This window comes from Neospora caninum, chromosome VIII (assembly GCF_000208865.1).
Source record: "Neospora caninum Liverpool complete genome, chromosome VIII".
Lineage (NCBI taxonomy): Eukaryota > Apicomplexa > Conoidasida > Eucoccidiorida > Sarcocystidae > Neospora > Neospora caninum.
Window position 1 is genome coordinate 4,340,150 of NC_018395.1, and position 19,122 is coordinate 4,359,271.

Genomic DNA, 19,122 nt, shown 5'->3' on the forward strand with positions numbered 1-19,122 from the left:
CGTGCGTTTTCGGGGAGAGAGAGGGGACAAGTGAGATGGGAGGGGAAATGGAAGCAGACGGAAGTGGGGAGAAAGCGGGGAAGCGTGTGAAGAGACACCCGAGGAGCTCGGAACGAAATCGAGGTCCGGTGGGGCAGAACACGGCGCGGAAGGAACAAGCTGGAGACGAAGAGGAAGGAAGCGCCGAGGGGAAAAGTAACAGATGAAGAGGTGGACTCCGCTGGAGACGCGTCAAAGAGTAGGCGGATTTGAAATGGATAAAGCGGTGGAGCAAGGCGGGAAAAGTGCTCTTGGATCGGGGCGGTAGACACCCGGGGAGAGTTTCCGGCGCGCGCTGAGAACGAACATGCGTGCAAAGAGAAAAGGGAAGACGGAGGTACACGGGAAGACGAAGACCCGAGAAAGACGGCGAATCTCTTCTAAGGCTGGGGCGCGCAAAAAGCGAGGCACTCTGGTGCCCGAGTCGCAGATGGACACCGGAGCTTTGGAAGGAAGAGATTCAATTGGATCACGTGCGCTCCCGAACTCCTGCAATGGGGGAAAACGCGTGAGGAACGGGCAGAGAAAATAGCCGGAGTGCGGAGATAAAATGTACGGCAGAGGCTGCTGCGGGACTCTGCCTCAGTCTGGTTGCCGAACCAACAGGGGAGAGCCACGGACGAAGTCGAAGGGAAGCCGCGAGCAAAAAGATGCTGCTGCTGCCGACGTGAAACTTTTATCTCAGGAAGGAAGCCTAGTGGGAACGGGAAAACAAGAGACGAAAAATCCAGCAGCTGGTCTGGGGTGTGGAGGAGAGACTGCCTGGACTTTTTGAAGACCTCCGCTGCTGCTTGTTCCAGGACCGATTCGGCACGTGTATGAACTCGCACCGGAGTCACTTGGCGATGAAGGCAGGAACAGAAACGGGACGAGTTGTACGAGACGCGAGTTGTATATACGAGACAGAGGAGAAAGCGCAAGGCGGGGTAGGAAGGACGCGCCGCGGAAGAGCTCGACGGCCTCTGCGGCGTTGAAACCGCGAGGCCTCGCGGGGAGGCAGCGATGAGAGCGACGACGGACACCTGAACTTCCTAGGCACAAACCCGCTGTGTGTGTGACTTGCTATCTTTGCAAACAAAAAACGCTTGGGAACAGTCTGTTCTTTCCACTGTGTCTCTCCTTTGGTGTCGCCGGGGAGAGATCGGAGGCTAGGGGACTTTCAGTGTTTTTGCATAGATGAGCCCGTCGAGGCCCTCGAAAGAAACCTCCGAAATCTGTCTTTCCCGGTTGCGCAGAACAGCACCCAAAAAAGGAGAAAGGGAGTCAATTTAAGGCGCTGGACGAACGGCCGTTAACGTTCCGGCGCGCGCATCCTCGATCCTCGGCATGGCGCGACGCCGACGCGAACTTGCATTTTCCGGAACGCACAAGGGAGCACACACGCTTTCTGGTGTGATTACACATCTGTTTGGGAAGTGAATGGGAAAAGGCAAACGCCCGAAGCCGTGAAACCGCTTCTTCCTGTCACTCATGAGGTACCAAAGGAGACAAGGACGAGCACCGAGCCGTGGGAAACTGACCGTGCCTGATGAGTTCCTCCGCGAGTGGCAGATATAAAGCGTCGACACACTTCCTGACACACCTTCAGCAGCAAAAATGCTGGCTGCTCGGCTCTCTCCTTCGCACTCGACGAGAAATCGGCAGGTGTGCACGGAACGCCGAGACTTCAAAAAAGCGGGAGAAAGCTGCAAGACAAGAGAACCGGGGCGCCGCGCCCGGCGGGTCAAGCGGAACACGGCGCGCGAAAACGCAGTCTCCAGACCGAGAAAAGTGGTAGAGCGCAGAGAGCCGCCGCAGCAGGCGCTTGCCGCCAGTGCAGGCTGAGGTGTATGTACAGCTGGAGTTCCGGAAAAGTGAACCAGTGTGTCAGAGAGGAAAGAGTCGATTTTTCTTGTCGCCAATGAATCCGCGAACAGGTTCTGAAAGGCCGCTCCCTCGTGGTCAAAGAAGGACTTGCTTGAAGAGCGGCGCCGTCGCCTTTTTGAGCCGACTGTGCCTTTGCCCAGATGCGGCGCGCTTCACGCCGTCACTCGTCCGCATACTGCTGCCCGCACAAGCTAGAACGCACTCCTACAGCTTACCGACAGAGGCGCGATCCATGGTTCCTATACCGGTATGGCGAAGGCAGGTACACATAATTACCGGCAGAGGGAGAAGCAGCACAGCGGCAAGGCGAAAAAAGGCATGATAACAGGATCGCCGAGGGCCGTTGTGTCGATGCCCGTATATGCAGAGTGGTTGCTCAGTGCATGACCAGGGCTTCCAACGCGGTCCATGAGCACGTTTCTTTCGTCTAAATGTATCTGCATGCGAATAGAACCGCGAAAGCACCCACTGGAGAGTCCGGAACGTGCCAACGCAGTGGGACACTTTGGCGACAGCGCAGTGCCTGTTTAGAAGAGCGCGCCTCACACTCGCCTCCGGGTGTTCACGTAGGAAAACCAACGTCCACGACAGAGTGGCGAGCTACACATAGATTGTGCGAAAGGGCAGAAGGCCCTCAGCTGTAAAGTGGAATGATGCTTCAGGAGGCATCTACTTTTTCACAGTCTGGGCTGTATCTGGCAACACTCGTTTCCGATCAGACGGCCTTCACCGTGTGGGCGACAAACTGCACGGCGCTTTACGAATCCGTTCGATACGGTCTTCAAAGCGTTCTTGAGCGGAAGCTTACATTTCACTACCACGTCCTTCTCGGAATCCAACTTGGGTCTCAAGGCTCCGACTGAACAGGTTCGTGTTTTAGCCGAAAGGTGTCGTGAGTTTTTGCACGGCCCCTTCGAAGCAGGGAGCGGTCGAGACAAAAGAACACCAAACCAAGCGAACAGACAATGCGGTTTGTTGCGCAGAGCGACAGCTTTGTCGCCTGTGGCAGGAACTTCACGCCAGCTTTCTCGGATTCAGTTTAATGCACGCGAGGTCGACCAGAGCAGATGAGAAAGGAGACACGCAGCTGCTAGGATAGCGGTCACACACTGCACGCATCAATCCGCTAGAGCGCTGGCGTCTACGGACGGCTTCTTCCTGCTTGCGCTGGCTACGAGTGGAATGGTTCGCGTTCGGTTCGTGACGGCACTCAACGGTCTTCAGATAGCACATGGTTCGGAGACTCAAACAACAACCGCTTGCTTAAGAGCAGTGCCCAACTACGTGCGCGGAACTTGCATTTTCGAAGTCAAAACGGGGCCACGCGGCAGTACTCCTATAGGGCCTGGTAGACATGCCAGTACACCGCGAGGCGGGCTGTTCTAATGTGCAGCTGCGTCCGGTGTCGAAGGAACTGACCAGCAACTCCTCAGGCATTTTCAAGAGAGTCTCCGAGAAGAGGAGCGAAGCTCATGCGGAGCGTGGTAAATGTGTTCTTTTTCTGTTTGACGCGCTGACGCATTTAACTCGCACACACCCCAGCGCACAAGACGCCTCGACCTTTTCCGCGCTGCCGGAAGCGCAGTGGCAAGTTCATAGTGACAAGGACAAGACGTTTACACTTACGTAGAGACCAAGTGCAACCGACATCGATCTGGGATTCAAATCGCTGCTTCGAGGAGGCCCAAGCCAAGCGGAAACACGTTCGGATACATCCGCGGAGAGGAAGTCAAAAGCGGACCCCAGCTACCGCTGGAAGGTGTCCACTTGCTCCATTAGGCTGCAAAACCCCTCACAGGTCGCCTGAGTGCTACGGCCCAAAATACGCCTCAGCAGCTTGTAGCCAGCGTACGGACAGCCCCGCACTCCCGCAGATCCACTCTGTTTCCTGCGTTTCCCCATGCACGGGCACAGCGCCTTCACTCCCCTTCAACACACAGAGGCTGGCCTGTTCACATTCTTCCTGGCCCGGTCTCCATTCTCCCAGGGGCTGGGTTCGTCTCGAAAACTCTCCTTGCCGTTTGCTGCATTTTGCTGTCTCTGCAACTCCTTTGCTGCGCCTCTCGCCTTCGCGAGGCGTTGGTCCCCTCCCTGCGGCCCCCGCCGTTTCTTTTCATCTTTTCACGGTCTCCTCTTTTTGCTATTCAACGAGTTCCCAGTTCCCACAGACTTTCCTTACTCGGCCTTCTCTCTCCAGGGCTTGCAACATTTCGAGGATTTCTTCGTGCTTCCACGACTTGAGCTGCGTTGTCCCTTCTCCCTCTGCCGCCTCGAGTCCGTCCTCGGCCTTCTTCTCATTCATCTGCTTCGCCCGCTGCTGCATGCGAGCCAGAAGAACGAAGGACGGCGTGGCCTTGTGGAGAACGTTGGACACGTTCGAAGCCCGCTCCCGCATTATCTCCAGAATGAAGCGCTCGGCCGCCTCGTCGCGCTGTGTACGTACGCCTGAGGCCAAGGCTGCCATGCCCATGCGCAGCTCCTGGTTCGGTCCGCGCCCCAGGGCGAACGCGGCAGCTTGCGAGACCGACTGACGCTTGTCGGGCGAGTCCTCGTGCCGCCGGAGACGCTCCTCGTCTTCTTCGCCCTCCGTAAAATCTGCGATCGTCGACGTCCTCGGTTCAATCATGTCGGCCGACAGCAGATGGAGGTTTCGCTCACCTTCGCCCGCGTCAGAGCCCGCGTCGTGCAGAAAGCCAGCGAGGTGGCCCATCGCCTTTTCGCGGGCTGGCCAGAGCGCGACGGCCTCGGACTCGACCGCGTGTCCCCTGTCTCGCTTTCTCCTCTGAGAAGGGAGCGACGAGAATGGCAGGGGCTGAGGATGGGAAAGGTCCAGATCCTCGCCACATGCGAACGGCGTCGCCTCCAAACAGTTCCCCCCCGATCGAAAACTGTCTTCGGTCTCGGTAGCATACTCTTCCGTTTCCCCGTCGGAGTGCCGTCGTCTCTCCTGCCTGGGCCAGTCTGCCGCGGAAGCGTGGAGCGGACGCTCGCGGCCGCGCCGAGGTCTCCGGCGCGCATCCAAGATCTCCCTCTCCGAGCGGGGTGACGACGGCGGCAGAGACGCGAACGGCCGGTCGCTCTCGGTCTCGCGTGAAAACGCATCCGCATGTCTCCAAGCCAACCGAGGCCGAGCCTCAGACGCACACGGGGAGCGGCGAGCCCTCGCGCGGGTCTCAGACCGAGAACCTGAAAGCGGAAGACGGGCGCCTCTGTGCAGCCGAGAAAACGTCTCTCCTTCGCATTCCGTGTCTGCGTCCATCTCCCCGGCTTCCGCGCAATCGGCCCCGCCTTGCCCCGTCCTCTTCTCGGCTTCTCCCATCGCGTCCTCGAATCGCGCGCCTCTCTCCCGAGACGGGCCAGCTCCCCCCACGCCCGCTGGGACACGGCTCGGGTGTCTGCGGCTTCCCTCGCGGCCGCTCGTCACCTCCGTCCGCCAGAGGGGATGAGGAATCGCGCGCGGCTCCGAAGAGGAAACCAAACCAAAAGTGTGCCCTGTTGGCATCCGGCCGTCTCTCTTTCCTCTCTCTCTCGCGTCTCCAGCTGCGTCGCCTGTGTCGCCTCTGTGCCCATCGCCCGCACTTGCCTCCGCTCCGAAGGCCCCCGGCACGCGTTTCCCGCCGACAGGACTCCCCGGCTGAGGCGGCCGGCTCTCTTCGGGCGCGAGAAAATACACCCAGTCGTCTTTCTCTTCTCGCTCTCGCCTCCCTCGCTTTTGTCGCTCCTCGCCGGCGCTTCCTCGCATCCCCCCAGTTCCGCGCTCGGCCTCCATCTTCGTCCTCTGTCTCGCTTCGGCTCTCGACTCTCCGCACGATTCCCAGCGCCCGACGCGCGCTCTGCCAGTCCAACCGCTCCTGCCACCCTCGCCCCCTTCCGCCTTCTCTTCTGCCTCTCTGGAGCTCTTCTCGTCGCGCACCTCGCCCCGCAACGCGCTCCGTCGGGCACGCGCGACCCAGCCGCCGACGAGAAGAATCTTCAGGTGTCTCCGCAGGTGCCGGACTTCGATCTTGAGACTGTCGGCGATCTCTTGCGCGGACAGGCGAAGCACAGACCGCGTCCTCTCGCTCCCACTCGCAACATCTCCGTTTTCCTTGTCGGTCTCGGCGTCGCGCCTGGATGTGCCCGCGGAACCTGGCGCGGGGAGCTCTCGACCTTGGTTCTCGCCGAAACGCACTGAACCCGAGGACGTCCCGTTTCCGGCACCTGTCGCTGCGGCGTCCTCGCCGTCCTTCTCCATCTCCTGGCCGTCGAGGAGCAGCAGAATCGCAGCCTGGTGTACAGACACCCACGCGCGCCGCGCCCGGGACTCGCTCTCGCACGTGCATGCAGCCGCGTACGAGCAGCTTCCACATAGGGAAAGTTCGATTTCCACGAGCGAGTCTCTGTGGAAGAACTCTGGGACCCAGCGGCCGTGGCAGTTCGCTTGATACGCCCGCGTGCACTCCCGCTCAGCCGCGCGAAGCAGGAGCGGCAGACATTGCATTTCGCCCTTCTGAGGCACTGGCTGCTGCCGTGTCGCGACCCCCCAGCAACCCGTCGCGGATGCGCCCGCATCCCCCGGGAATCCGTTCGCGGCGGCGGGCGCGGGCGCGCAGGGAGACATTGGCGAGGGCCAGAAGAAGAGTGCGGCGAGGCACACTGTGAGGGAGGGGAGGCAAAGCGAGAGGGAGGCCTCTCTAAGAAACGCCCACCCGGGTCCGGACGCGGGGCAGGAGACACCCGCTGACGCGGGCGCGACCTCGCGTGCAGCAGTCCCCACGGCGAGAGAGGCGACAGAACTCGTCGATCGCGAGAAGGCTCCGAACGCACTCGCGAGAGTCGCCGGCGCTCCGTGCTGGCGCGCGCCGTCGCCGAGAATCGTCCTCTGCACAGGGGAGTCCCCGGCGGTCTCTGCGCCTGCTCGGTCCCGCGCCTGAGGAAAAAAGGGGCCGACGCCGAATCCCGCGGAGCCCGCCGTGGTGCGGCGACGCAGCGCCACGCGCAAACTGCGTCGCGGCCTGGACGGCGTAGGCGAGGCGGACGACGCCGACAAGGGAGAGCGCAGCGGCGAGAGCCGCGAGCGCGACAGGCGCTCAGAGCCTGCGCGGCCCGCAGCCGACAGGGGAGCGGCGTCGCCCTCGTCCTCGTCTGTGTCTTCGAAGAAGGTCTGCGCGCGGGCAGAGCGCCGCCGCTGCGGCTGCGACGGCAGCCGCACAGACATCTGCGACGGTGTGCACGCGAGGCCGTCAAACACACTCTCTGGGTCGGCCACGTCTTCGCGCGCGAGTGCGTGCAGCTCGGCATCACTGGGAGAAGGCACGAAGCCGTCTTCGTCTCGGATCTGCAGGCGAACGCTCTGGCTTCCGGGCCAACAGAAACTGCTCCTGCTGCTCGTGCGCCGAGGGCCCTCGGGCGCGTCGCCCGCGGCCGGCGGCTCGCCAGCGTCGAAACTCCGCTCGCTCTCTTCCGCGTGTCGCCGCTCGCCCGACGCTTCGCCGAGAGCCAGCTCGTCTCCGCGCGTCTTTCTCTGCCGACTGCATGCGCGTCTGCCACGGCTGGCCTTCGCGGGCGCTAGCCGAACAGGCGTCTGAGCGAGGTCGTCGCATGCAGGCGAAACCAGCGCGGGCCGCAGGAGGCGGCGAACTCCCCGAGGGCCTTGGCTTCCGCGGCGGGGCTCCTCGCCGCCTTCGCGGTCTCCGGTGTACATAGACCTCGGGCCAGGCGCTCGCCGGCGACTCGGAGTCCCCTCGCCTCCCTCCGCTTTCTCCTCGTCCCATTCCGCCTCCATATCGCCTGCGTCGTCGGACGGCCGCGTGCTCTTTCCGTTGGAGCCGCTCGGGTGCGCGAGAGTGGAGGTCTCGCCCCAGAGGCTCTTCCGGCTCTCTTCTCTCTTTGTTTCGAAAAGCTCCAGGAGCTGTCGTCTGTTGCTTTCCAGAAGCACGCACGCCTGCACATTCGTTCGCGCGTCACTGAGCATGATGCGGCAGCTTGAGAGACTGCCGGCACTCCGAGAAGCTTCGTCTTCCTCGCGGCCCTCAAGGCTGCTCGGGGGCGCGTCCTCGCTGTCTCCACGCGCCTCGGCCGACGCTGTCGCGGCGAACGAAGGAAAGAGCGAGAGGAACGTACCGTCCCCTCGGTGGGCTGAAACCGCCTGATCCACATAGTCCGTGAGCGAGGCGAGAGACTCGAGCAATCTCGGCACAGAGTGAGAATCCAGAAGCGCCGGCGCGAGCGAAGACGCCGTGGCAGTCGTGGCTTCCCGCTGCCGAGCCTCTGCGTACAGGCGCAACAGAGATGCCATCGGCGGCGAAGATCCAGCCGCGGTCGAGACGCCGAAATCGGTGACCCCGCCCGATCCGTATTCGCTCCCTTCGCCCGCCGCCTCTCCAGTGCACGCGTCGCGCCCTTCCCTGGCCGTCCTGCTGCGGAGACCGGAGAGAAGAGGCGCGTCGGCGGATAAAGGGGGGAGAGCCTTGGCACGAGCAGCCTCGACATTGACGAGCTCTGCTTGCTTGACTAGGGCGAAGAAATTCACGTCGGCGAGCCGCTGCGCCAGGCGCTGTCTATACACCGTGGCGAAGCGCAGAGGTCCTCCAACGAGTTCAATGTAAAAGTCGATCAACGTCCGTCTTCGGCCTCGCGCACCGCCGCCCCACGGCCAGCTGCGGCGCCCGGGCGGCGCCCCTATAGCCGCGAGTTCGTCTCCGTCTCGCTCGCCGAGGTCGGGCCGGAGCCTCTCTCCGCGTCGTTCATTCTCCTGACACGCGCGCGGCGAGGCACAGGCTCCAGGACCATCGAGAAGCCCTCGCTCTGCGAGGAAGGAACCGTGCTCGTCTTCGTCCGACTCGCTCGAGTCCATCGACGCCTCGCAGTCCTCCGGCCCACTTCGAGCTAGCCAATTCAAAGAAACCATGTAACTCCAACAGCTAGCCGCGTCTTGATCCCGCCCGTAAGGCGAGCAGCGACGGCGGGCCCCACCGAGGGTGGAAGCTGAGACAAGTGATATTTGTGGACAGGCAGGTGTGGGCGCTTCGAGCCTCTCCGGTCCACTCTCAATCTCCCCAAGCCATTCCCGGTGGCCTCCTCCAGCCGCGTCTCCGACAGAGTCTGATTCTCTAGACTCGCGGCCCGATCCTCCTCGCCAGTTTCGCCTCGACGTCCGGCGAAGGCTCTCACCCTGTCTCCTTCGCACACACGCCGAGGACACTCCCCCCGACTTTCTCGCTTCGCTTCGACGTCGGCGCCGCGAACGCGTCTGCACGACCACTGGCAGGCTGTCTCCGCCGCTGTCCATGGCTGCGCCTTGATTGTGGAGATCTCCGTCTGTGCGGCCTGCGTCTCTGCCCGCTGCCTCGTCCTCCAAGCCGGCCTTTTCTTTCGCGCATGCAACCAGATCGCAGAGACACGCGGGTCCGGGAGCGTCGCTGGCGAGCGCTTGCACAAACGCCTCAGACGCGGCAGAGCCGCGGGGCAGGCCGCGTCGGATGCCCCGCCCGTTGTGGCGCTTGCGACTCGGGCAGACCACGGCGCACCTCCTTTCCTGCGCGGCAATCTGGTCATCGTCCTCTCCCACGGCCTCGGCGCCGTGGTCCCGCGACGCGAGCGCGCCTTCAGGCTTCGTTTCTTCCGTCTCCTCTTCCCCGCTCGGCGAGTTGCCGGCCGCCGCCGGATCGCCTTTCTTCCCACCGTCTCTCTCTCGCTCTTTCTTCCCGGCGAGGAGAAGGTCCAAGCCGTGGAGAGCCGGTAAGAGGGCGAAGGCGAGGGTCTCCAGGTCGCGGCGCGAGAGGCCTGTGAGGAGGAACCGACGAAAGGGGGTGAGAACGCGCCGGGCGGTGCGGGGGGAGACGCGGAGAAAGTGAAGAGTGAGGAGGAGCTGGGCGAGGAGCGTGCCGAGCGACAGAAGAAGGAATCCTTCTTCTCTGCGGCGTGTCTGCTCCTTCGCGCCCAAATCGAAACGAAACAGACGCTCGACCTTGCGTCGCTCCTCGACTCGGGAACAGCGGCCCAACACGGCGCTGAGCTGCGCGGCGAGAGACGCCCCCCAGCGAGACCGCTCGAGGACGCGGTTCTGCCGCGCATGCAGCAGACCGAGAAAATGCGGAACGAGGTCCTTCCGCACCACATCCCGGAACTCATAGCCCACGGCGTCGGCTGTCAAAGGCACCTCAAAGACTGTCTGAGCTTCGTTCTCCGACACCGCCTCCCCAGAACCAGGACCACCCTCGCGGCTCCGCCGTTTTTCTCCTTCGATCCAGGTTTTCCCGCCCCATGTCCTCTCGGAACGTCCTTGCCGCCTGCGGCCTGAGGTAGTGGCTCTCCGCCGAGGAACAAGAAACGAGGCAAGGGCGAGCGCAGGACCAGCGCCGACGTAGCTGTGACAGCGCAGGAGAAGGTCAGCAGCGCGGAGGTCGGCGAGGAGCGGAAGCGAGGCAGGGAAATGGTGTGTGAACGTGGCCAAGTCCGCGAGCCTCTTTTCGCGCAAAAGAAGAAGCGCCGTCACCCCCAGGCTGCAGAGACCGACGTCCAAGTCGCGCAGATGCTTCTGCCTCGCGTCCACGTCGAGAGCCGGCCGCCCCGCGATCTCGGCAGGTGTACATACACCGCAGACACACTGAGTGCGAAAGGGCGACGCGACGCCTGCTCCGGAAAGCCCAGAGAGAACGGGAAACGCGTCGGCGCGTGCCGAGAGGAGTCCCAATTGGGGCGCGGTTGTTTTTGAGTCTGACGAGAGCGGAGACGAACGCAGAAAAGGGGCGAGGCCTCCCCAGCAGAGATGCAGGAAAGGGTGGCAGTGCTCGGTGAGAAGACGCAGAAGCGGCTGAAACTGGCTTTCGGGCTGTGACTGGGCAAGAGGGAAGCCCAGCCGGTTTTTCCGGTTTCTTCGCGAAGGACCAGAGAGGTCAGCGTCTTCGCTCGCGCGCTGGCCAAACGCAGGAGCTGACGTCTCGTCCAGAGACAGGCAGTCTTCGCGGAGCCGCCGAAGAAGCACAGCAAAAAGCCCATCCCGCCACAGAGACTCCTGGCCAAGGAAAGAGAAGAAATCGGCCGACAAGGACAGACTGAAGAAGGCCCCAAAGCGGCCGGCGCCAAGCTCCGACGGCGGAGCTGCGGCGTCCGGCGCATGCGCAAACGACGGGAGAAAAAACGGCGAGGTGTGCAGACACCTCAGGGCAGCGGCCAGGGCAGGTGGACGATCGGGAAAAAGCGGAGAAGCGAGCGGGGGCGAGGCGGCAGACAGGCTGTTCGGACACGAACCGGGAGATCCACTGCTGTCGTCTAGGTACACGCACAGGAGAGAAATGCTGCCGGGACTCGAAAGGGTGGAGGGGGAGGTCGAGGAGGAAAACGAATGAGAAGATGCTGACGCGGATGGCGAAGAAGCTACAGAGACGGGTGGCGCACCTTGAGGCTCGGCTGCGTTGTGCACGAGACACGGGAGAAACGAATTCTTGATTGTTCGGGCCTGTGTCTCAGAGCTCCTTCGACGCCGAGCAGAGCCTGCGGAGCGGCCTCCTGGGTGACAGATATCCACCAAGTCTCGATGGTTTCTCGCAGTGCCTTCTACCTTTCCGTCTCCCGCAGAGTCAGAGAGACACCGCGAACACGAAACACACGTTTGCCGCTTTCCTGGCGGCTCGCCGGCTCGGCCGCCTGTGGCCGCGTCCTGCTCTGTGGTGTACATACACCCCGTCCCCGCCACAGCCTCGACGGCTGCGTCCACAAAGGTGCCGAAGGCTTTTCCTTCGACACAACACCCCGGCAACGTGTGAAGTGTATCACGCGTCTTCTCCGATTCATCTCCAGTCGCTCGATCAGACCGGCGGGCGTCCGCCTTCTCCCCAAATTTGTCTTTCCGGCTCTCGACTTCCTCTGGAAAGCTCGCCCCAGCGACGCACGGTCCTCCCTCGAAGCCATCCCGCCTTCCTGTCCGTCTCTCGCGCGCTGCGGTTCCTGCTGCTTCTTCGTGCACCTCCTTCACTGACCTTCTGTCCCAGTCTTCTTGCTCCCCCTGGACAGCTCTAAATCCGGATGCGACGGCCGACTGAGGCATCAGCAGAACTGAAGGCTGCCCCGGGGCACTCTTGCAGAGCTGCTGGACTCGCACCTCGCTCAGGGCATCCAACAGGCGTAGGTACACTGCAGCCCGACTCTGGGGACTCCCTCGCTGGGCCGAAGACGAATAAGCTGAGGAAAACCAAGAAACCGAAGTGGAAGCGACGGAAGACGAATGGGGAGACTGGGAAGAAGAAGATCCTCGTAGCAAGTTGAGGAACGGGAGGAGAAGACGAAGCGGCTCGGACGTGCGACTCGAGAAGGATAGCAGAGGAAGGAGGAGATCGTCCAGAGAGCCGCCAGACGCGCCCACAGTGGGGTGTTTGTCAGGGGAAGAAACCACGCCGCATGCATTCGTTTCGTCTGCAGGCAGGCCCTCTCCTCGCGTCCCATCAACGGAGAAATCGCGCGGAGCGGCTGCGCCAAGAGGCGCGGATGTCCCGGCGCCGGTAACCGCCGCGTAGAGCAAAGGCAAGGCTGTCTCCACTGCTCGTCCTTCTTCCGTTTCGGCCTCGTCGCTGTCTTCCGAAGCTGCGCCTGTGTCGACGTCTTGGCAGGGGAAGTGAATCGCGCCCTGAAGGGGATCGTAGAGCCTCAGGAGATGAAGAGACGCCGCTCCGAGGAAGGGCTCTTCCTCGGTGTCTCCGCATGGGGCGCCCTCCGACCGCGGTCGCGCCTCCAAGGGGCTTCGGGATGTGCGCGCCCCCCAGGCGGTGGAGCTCAGGGCGGCGAGCGCCCGCCGCGCCTGGAGCTGGTCAAAGAGGCGACAATACTCGTGGATTCCTCTGCTTGTGGTCTCGCAATCGAGACACTGCGAAACTGCTTCCTCCTGCAAGAAAGCGGCGGAAGAGACGGAAGAAAGCCCGCCGTTCTTTCTCTCCGAAACCCCCGGCGAAACGAAAGCACAACCCGTACACGCGTGTCGGAACGGAGGTAGAACCTGACAGGAGCCGGCGCCATCGCCATCCGCGGGGCGTCTTCGATGATCCTGTTCCTGGCCCTTTTCCTCAGAGGTTTTGTTGCGAGGCGCGAGAGCGCCATAGAGACGCAGACGCGAAAAAAGAGTGAAGGAAAGAGACTGGAAAGCTTCGACGAAGGTCGCGGCGAGCGGCGGACGATGCGCCTCGGCTGCGAGACTTGCCGCCTCTCTGATGCGGTGTATGTACACCTCATATCGCGCCTGGTCACGTTCCTCCTCGTCTTCTGCCGCGTGCGCGCGCTTCACTTCGCTTTCCCCTCCGGCGGCTACAGCTCTACACGCGTCTGCGCGATCTTCTTGCAAACGTCTCCCTCTTCGCCGCTGATTTATCCGCCCCCTTCCAGTCCTCTCGCTGTGTTTCGTCTCGGAGGGGTCTCCTTTCCGCCTCTGCTTCTGGAAATTCTCATTTTCATCCATCGCGTGCCCGCCTTGCCTCCTTCCGGCGGCCGCACACGCCAGCGAGGGCCAGCAACACCAGAGCAGACTGGCGAGTTCCAGCGCGTAGTCGAGCATGAGCGCGTAGGTAGCGAAGCCGTGAAGAAGGAGAGAGGACAGGGAAGACAGCGGCACAATCGCAACGCATCCGGGGACAGCAAGGACATCGACAGCTTCTCCGTCCGCTGTGCTCGTTCTCGCTCGGCAGCCGTTCTCCGTTCCCCCTGCGAGGTTCTCGCTCTCGGAAAACGCGTGCCTTCTTTCACCTGAGGCCGGCTCGTCTTTCTCCTGCGGGGCAAGCTGGCGCCGTGACACGCCAGAGAAATCCTCGCTTTTCTGCGCCGAGGCACAGGCCTTTTCCTGCATGCGCCCACAGGGAGAAAAGGAAGACGAACGGCGGCCACGCCCCGCGGGAGAGGCGAAGGCGGCCGAGAGAGGACAGCAAGACGTGAAAGGAGAACCCGAAGAGGAAAGCGAACAGCAAGAGCAAAGACAGCAGGTCGGAGCAGAGGCGCTCACCAATGACGACGAATGGCCGCAGCTTCTCCCTGTGACTTCGGAAGCGGTGAGCCCAGCCGAGGCGCGAAGAGACAGCTGGCGAGATGTGTGCATGTGGAGAGAGTCGGGGTCGGCAAACGCCCAAAGAAACCGCTGCGCATGCAAGTGGAACGCCTCCGTTACTCTCTCGAGGAAAAGTTCCAAAAGTGCTTCGTGCAACGCGGGGGTGTCGAGACACGGCCACGCCAGAGCCACGGCCGCTTCGGCCCACTGGAGAAGTCGAGGAGGAAGCCGCGAAGCAGAGGGAGGAAACAGCGAAGACAGCCGAGGCGAACCCGAAAACGGGCGGGGAGAACAAGAGGAGAAAGGCTCTTCAGAAGAATAACAAGACATTGCCGGAGAAGGGGTGACGAATGAGGACAGCGACGGAGGGGGAACCGAGTTTGGAGAGGCGAACGAAGGTGGAAGGTGACTCGCGTGGTCGAGGAAGGGCAACGAGGATCGTTGCGCCTTCGAGGGATCCCGCGTTGCCACAGGCGGACATACACCTGAATGGACAGGCGACGTCGCTCCCATCCTCTCCGTCTCCGTGGAGTCTCCTCTCGCGGGAGAGACGAGCTGAGAGAGAAGCGCCGGCAACTCGGCACACAGCTGGAGAAAGGAAAAAAGAATTTCTTCCTCTCCGGTCCCCTCGACATGGACATCATCCTCTCGGCATCCCGAGACGGGAGACGAAGGAGGGAACGCGGGAGAGAGAAAAGCAGGCGCAGAAGCAGGCCGAGCATTTGCGTTTGGCCAGCCCGCGGGAGCAGAAGAGTGAGGGCGCGACGCCCCTATGTCCTCCTCTCTGTCTGCCTCCATGGGTTGTAAAGAAAGGGTGAAAGAGAAGTTCGGCCTTCACAGAGGATTTGGTCGCGCCAAATCGCCTTCCCAGCGGATTCCCCGCCTCCCGTGCGCAGGGGGAAAGGCGCTCCTCACGCTGCAAACGCGAGAACACGCGCCTTGGGAAGAGAGGAACTTTGCGCAGGCATCTGTTTAATGGACACGAGGGAAACCAGGGAAACTTCAAAAGAGAAAGAAGCAGACGGGCGAGGCGTGGAAAGCCTGCGCGGCAGTCGGTGGCATCGTCTGCGCGATTTCTTCGGGAAGTCAAGCAGGGGGGTGGAGCAAGGGATGAGCACTAGGAACACCTTCTATGCGAACTGAACCGTGGAGAAAAAGGCCGCGAGCGGAGAACAGACGAAGAAAAGGAGGGAAGAAGAAACAAAGGGGTAACTCCTTCCCGGACGTGCACTTTTAGATTCCTTCAGGTCGAGCACACAGCGAGAAGACAGCGCCGGAAGAGACAGAGACGGGGAAACCCGCTCTCGGCGTTCGTTCACAAATTCAGAAAAAAGGCACACCCGAAGGGACAAAGCGTCCTGTTCCCCTTGCCTTGCGTTCTTCCTGGCGAGCGGAAAGCGGCGTTGATTTCGCCCAAAGGGAAATGTGGCGCTTTGTTGTCTCGCCACTGTGGAGGGTGAGAAGACCACAGACCGTGGCGACCTCTGCGGCGGCACCGGTGTACATACACCCGAAACGCTCTTCGACGAAGAAATCGGGCGCTTGCTCGAAGAAAGGCTTCGAGCAAACAGAAGCCTTGCGTTCGCCTGCCACTTTCGCCAAGCCTGCCCCATTTGACGGAAAACGACGGAGACTTGCAGCGGCGAAGCGAGCAACGCTCGCATGCACCGTCAGCAGCATCAGCCAAAGAAGCAGCGACGGACGGGGGGAAACAGATGTAAGAAACAGCCGGCGTGTGGAGACGTGGGAGAGCTCCGTTTCTCGTTTTCTCCGAAAACGGTTTGCTTCATGAGTGCCTCTGACTTCCTTTTGCTTCCACCTTGGCTGTGTGCTAGATCTTTTCAAAAATCCAGACGCTCTCGCGCCTCTCGCGTATCTGCCACGAATGCCGTCCCCCTCAGCAGTCCTCCCAAAAGGTTTACGCTGAAGGATTTTTTTCCTATCGTCCCCTTTTCCCTGGCAAGTATCTGCCATCTGAAACCCGATTGGTTTCACGACGATCAACATTGGAAAGCGTTCCTTCCCACCCCAGCAACCGGCTGACTGTCCCTCTCCTACTTTTGTACCTGCATGTTTATCTCTGTATATATCTATCAATCTGTATCTCTATATGTATCTCTCTGTATCTATATCTATAACTGTATAGATATAGATATAGGTATCAGTATATATAGATCAATACATCTAGAGAGGGAATGCTACTCAGACATGAACAGGTTGGGCTGTAGAGAAGCACGGTATTGGCAACATCTTTACCAGACGCATTTTCCTGATTGTGCTGACTCGCCGTTGGTCCCACTCGCTGTTTCTGGTTCTCCTTCTCTCTAGAGAAAAGTCGGATCATTTGCGGATGTGCCCACGAGTGGGCATGGACGTTTGTTCGATGTTTTTCGAAGGGAAGGACTCTCCTTTTCGAGAGTTCTCCAATTTCTCGCGAACTCCAGCAGGTGAAGCATCGCTCGCGTTTTCCTCGAAAGCGATAAAACGCCCAACTTAAAAAGGCAACAGAACGAGAAACGGCGCCGCACCCCGCATCAGAAGTGAACGCACTTTAGAGACTTTCCGCTTCTTTTCGCCCGGCAAACGCCATGACACCAGGAGACTTGTCCTTCGGCCTCACGGCCGGAGGTCGCGCGGTGTCTCCGCACGTCTCCGGTGTACGTACAGCCGAGCCGCCCGCGGAGGACGGGCACAACGTCGAGTTCAATCGGTCGGACGACCTTCCCGCTTTTCTCCAAGACCTCCAGAAACAGTGCGTTTCCTCCTCTTCTGCCTTTGCATCGAAGCCATTCGGTGATGCCGCGAAACGAAGGGGACGGCGACGATGCGGCGCGGGCGCCGAGGAACAGCCGACCAGTTCCGGCAGCGCGCAGGTTCCCCTCGGCACACTCTCGGCGGCTGCCGCGGCGCTGTCTCGGGACATCGAGAGGAGACAGAAAAGGGCCGAAAGGAGACAAGGCGAGAAGGAATCTCCCGTTCCGGACGCTCCAGGAGGCGACGCCAGCAGCGAGGAAGAAGACGAGATCGGTTCGCGCGCGTCCTTCGTCAGAGCTGCCCTCACGCAGCGACGCGTGAAACGGGAGGAGACGCGGGAAGACGCCAGGGCGGCAAGTGCGCAGGAGAGGCCCGCGAGGAAGAGAAACGCAGAAGCGGCCGGAGCCGAGGAAGAGAACAGCCGACAGAAGCGAAGAAAGAAAAAGAAGAAGCAAACTCTCGGAGAGCACAGGGAGAGCACGGAGGTCGTCGCCGACAACAGAGCAATCGAAGACGAGAGTGAGAAACGCGCAAAAGGAAAAACGCTCGGATCAACGGTCGACACTGAGGCAGACGAGCCTACGAGGACTGAGGGGAAGAAGGCAGCCTCATCAGGGAAGAAGGAGAAGAAACGGTCAGCGACAGACGCGCGTCTGAATGTGCAGCTGCAGGCTACTGGTACAGGCAAGAACACCGATGAGCCCCAGAATCAAAAGCAGCGGAAGCGGAAGGAGCGCCGGGAAGCGGCGACAGACTCGATAAAGATCATGAATCCGACAGGCCACGGGCAAGCAAAGAAGGGCGGCGGGGAGGAAGAGGGAGGCGAAGAAGGTTCTTCGTTGGCCGCCGCATCTCGCGCGAAAGGCCAGCATGCATCTGTCTTTAGAGAGAAGAGTGGACAGAAGAAAGACGCGAAACGCGGCGTTCAAGGATGGGCCACAGCTCCCCGAAACCGAGAGGGAAAAGGAGACACGACCTCACAGATCCTCTCTTGGGAGCGATCGACGGGGAAAACGCTGCAAGGGCGGCTCATCAAATTTCGGCGAGTCGTTGGAGAAGGCGAGGACGGCCCGGGACGAAGAAGGTCCAAGACGCGCAGTCGTCAAAAAAACATCCGCAAGGACAACCGCCCCGATCACTTGGTACGTTTTGGCCATTTTTCGAAGCATGCGCCGAGAAATGTTAAACCAAAACTCGCTGCAGAGATCTATACATATACGATCGCATGCCAAAACCTCCCTGCCTCTTCTTCTGTCTCCGTCTTTCTCTCTCTATGACGCCCTTCGCTTCTTTGTTCCTTTCCTTGCCCTCTCGCACGTTGCTAGACGGTTTTGTTCTTTGAGACTCTGGATAATCGGCGTGCGACAACACGGTGCCCATCGTTCGTCCCTCGCTCCCCTTCTCTTTCTGTCCTTTCTTGTTTTCGTCGCCTTCTGTGTCGCTGTGCTATTTCGCTACGGTAGCCGTTTTTCGCGCCGCCTCGGTCTCAGTACGTCGGGATACGAGCGGGTATTATCATCGCGTTCTCTGCTTTTTGTGGCACGGAGAAGAACAGTCCAGTTTCTCTCTTATCTCTCTGCATGCTTCTTCGGGAGCCCATGCTACACACTGTTCGCCTTCTGAGGCGGCGCTTCGCTGTCTCTTTGCGTCCTCGCGTCCTGTCCACCTTCGGAATACGAGGAAGCAGTTTCAATCCATAACGCATTCAAGCAGTATTGCCTCACTTCGCTCTGATCCCAAAAAAACGTCCCTGTTGTCTGTCTCTGCAGAAACCACCTCACCTACAGCTTGGATCCAAAGTTCCTGTCTACAATCTCGGCTCCACGTCATGAAAGCGGCGAAAGGCCGAAAGACTTCGAGGGTTTGCAGGTGTCTCCTTCTCTCTTCAGCTTCTTTTAACTTTTCTATTTTGACGTCTCTCCCGCCCATCGCCCAGGAACGGCCGAAAGTGCACTTGCGGCACAAGAGAAATGAGAGACAGCGGAGCGTCAAGAGCTTCGCTCTGACGCCGACACCTGCAGGGAAGCCGCGAGCAAGAGGTGTATGTCTTCTTCTGTTTAGTGTGTACGCGTCTTCTTTTCGTAGTGTCATCTTCAACGCGTTGTCCCTTCTCTCCCTTTGTCCCTTTTCTCTCTGTGTGTCTCTCTTTGTCCCTTTCCTGTCTATCCTTCTCTCGGGAAGGCAGACTGCTGCATAACGCACGAACAGACGCTCTGTCTCCCTACCCACACGTGAAGGTTATGGAAGGGAGAATGCAAAAATGGAAGTCTGCCGCCGGGTAGTTTCGAGGGGACGGGAACCTGACTGTTGCAGGAAAGCAGATGGCCGAGGCCGCTTCAGACTGTTTGTCTCTTTCGTGTCGGTCTCTCGTCTTTTCTTGCCCCGCTGCATGCTTTGCTTTTGCCGAGTTATGGGGGCTCTGTTGAGGAGACAGGTGGATGGGGACCGTCTCTTGTGTA

General features: G+C 60.7%; 2 protein-coding genes across 2 annotated transcripts; one reads left to right on the forward strand and one right to left on the reverse strand.

Annotated features, from left to right (window-relative positions):
- Nucleotides 1-4,045: 4,045 nt before the first annotated feature.
- Nucleotides 4,046-14,707, reverse strand: NCLIV_035520 (conserved hypothetical protein; the record flags this gene model as incomplete). Its single annotated transcript, XM_003883754.1, has 1 exon — nt 4,046-14,707. One exon carries the CDS (start codon nt 14,705-14,707, stop codon nt 4,046-4,048), a length of 10,662 nt encoding a protein of 3,553 aa, XP_003883803.1.
- A 1,790-nt stretch (nt 14,708-16,497) lies between these two features.
- NCLIV_035530 (conserved hypothetical protein) lies at nt 16,498-18,495 on the forward strand (the record flags this gene model as incomplete). The annotated part of the gene is made up of 2 exons (XM_003883755.1): nt 16,498-17,805; nt 18,433-18,495. The coding sequence occupies 2 exons, from the start codon at nt 16,498-16,500 to the stop codon at nt 18,493-18,495; spliced, it is 1,371 nt and encodes a 456-aa protein (XP_003883804.1).
- Between the last annotated feature and the right edge of the window lie 627 nt (nt 18,496-19,122).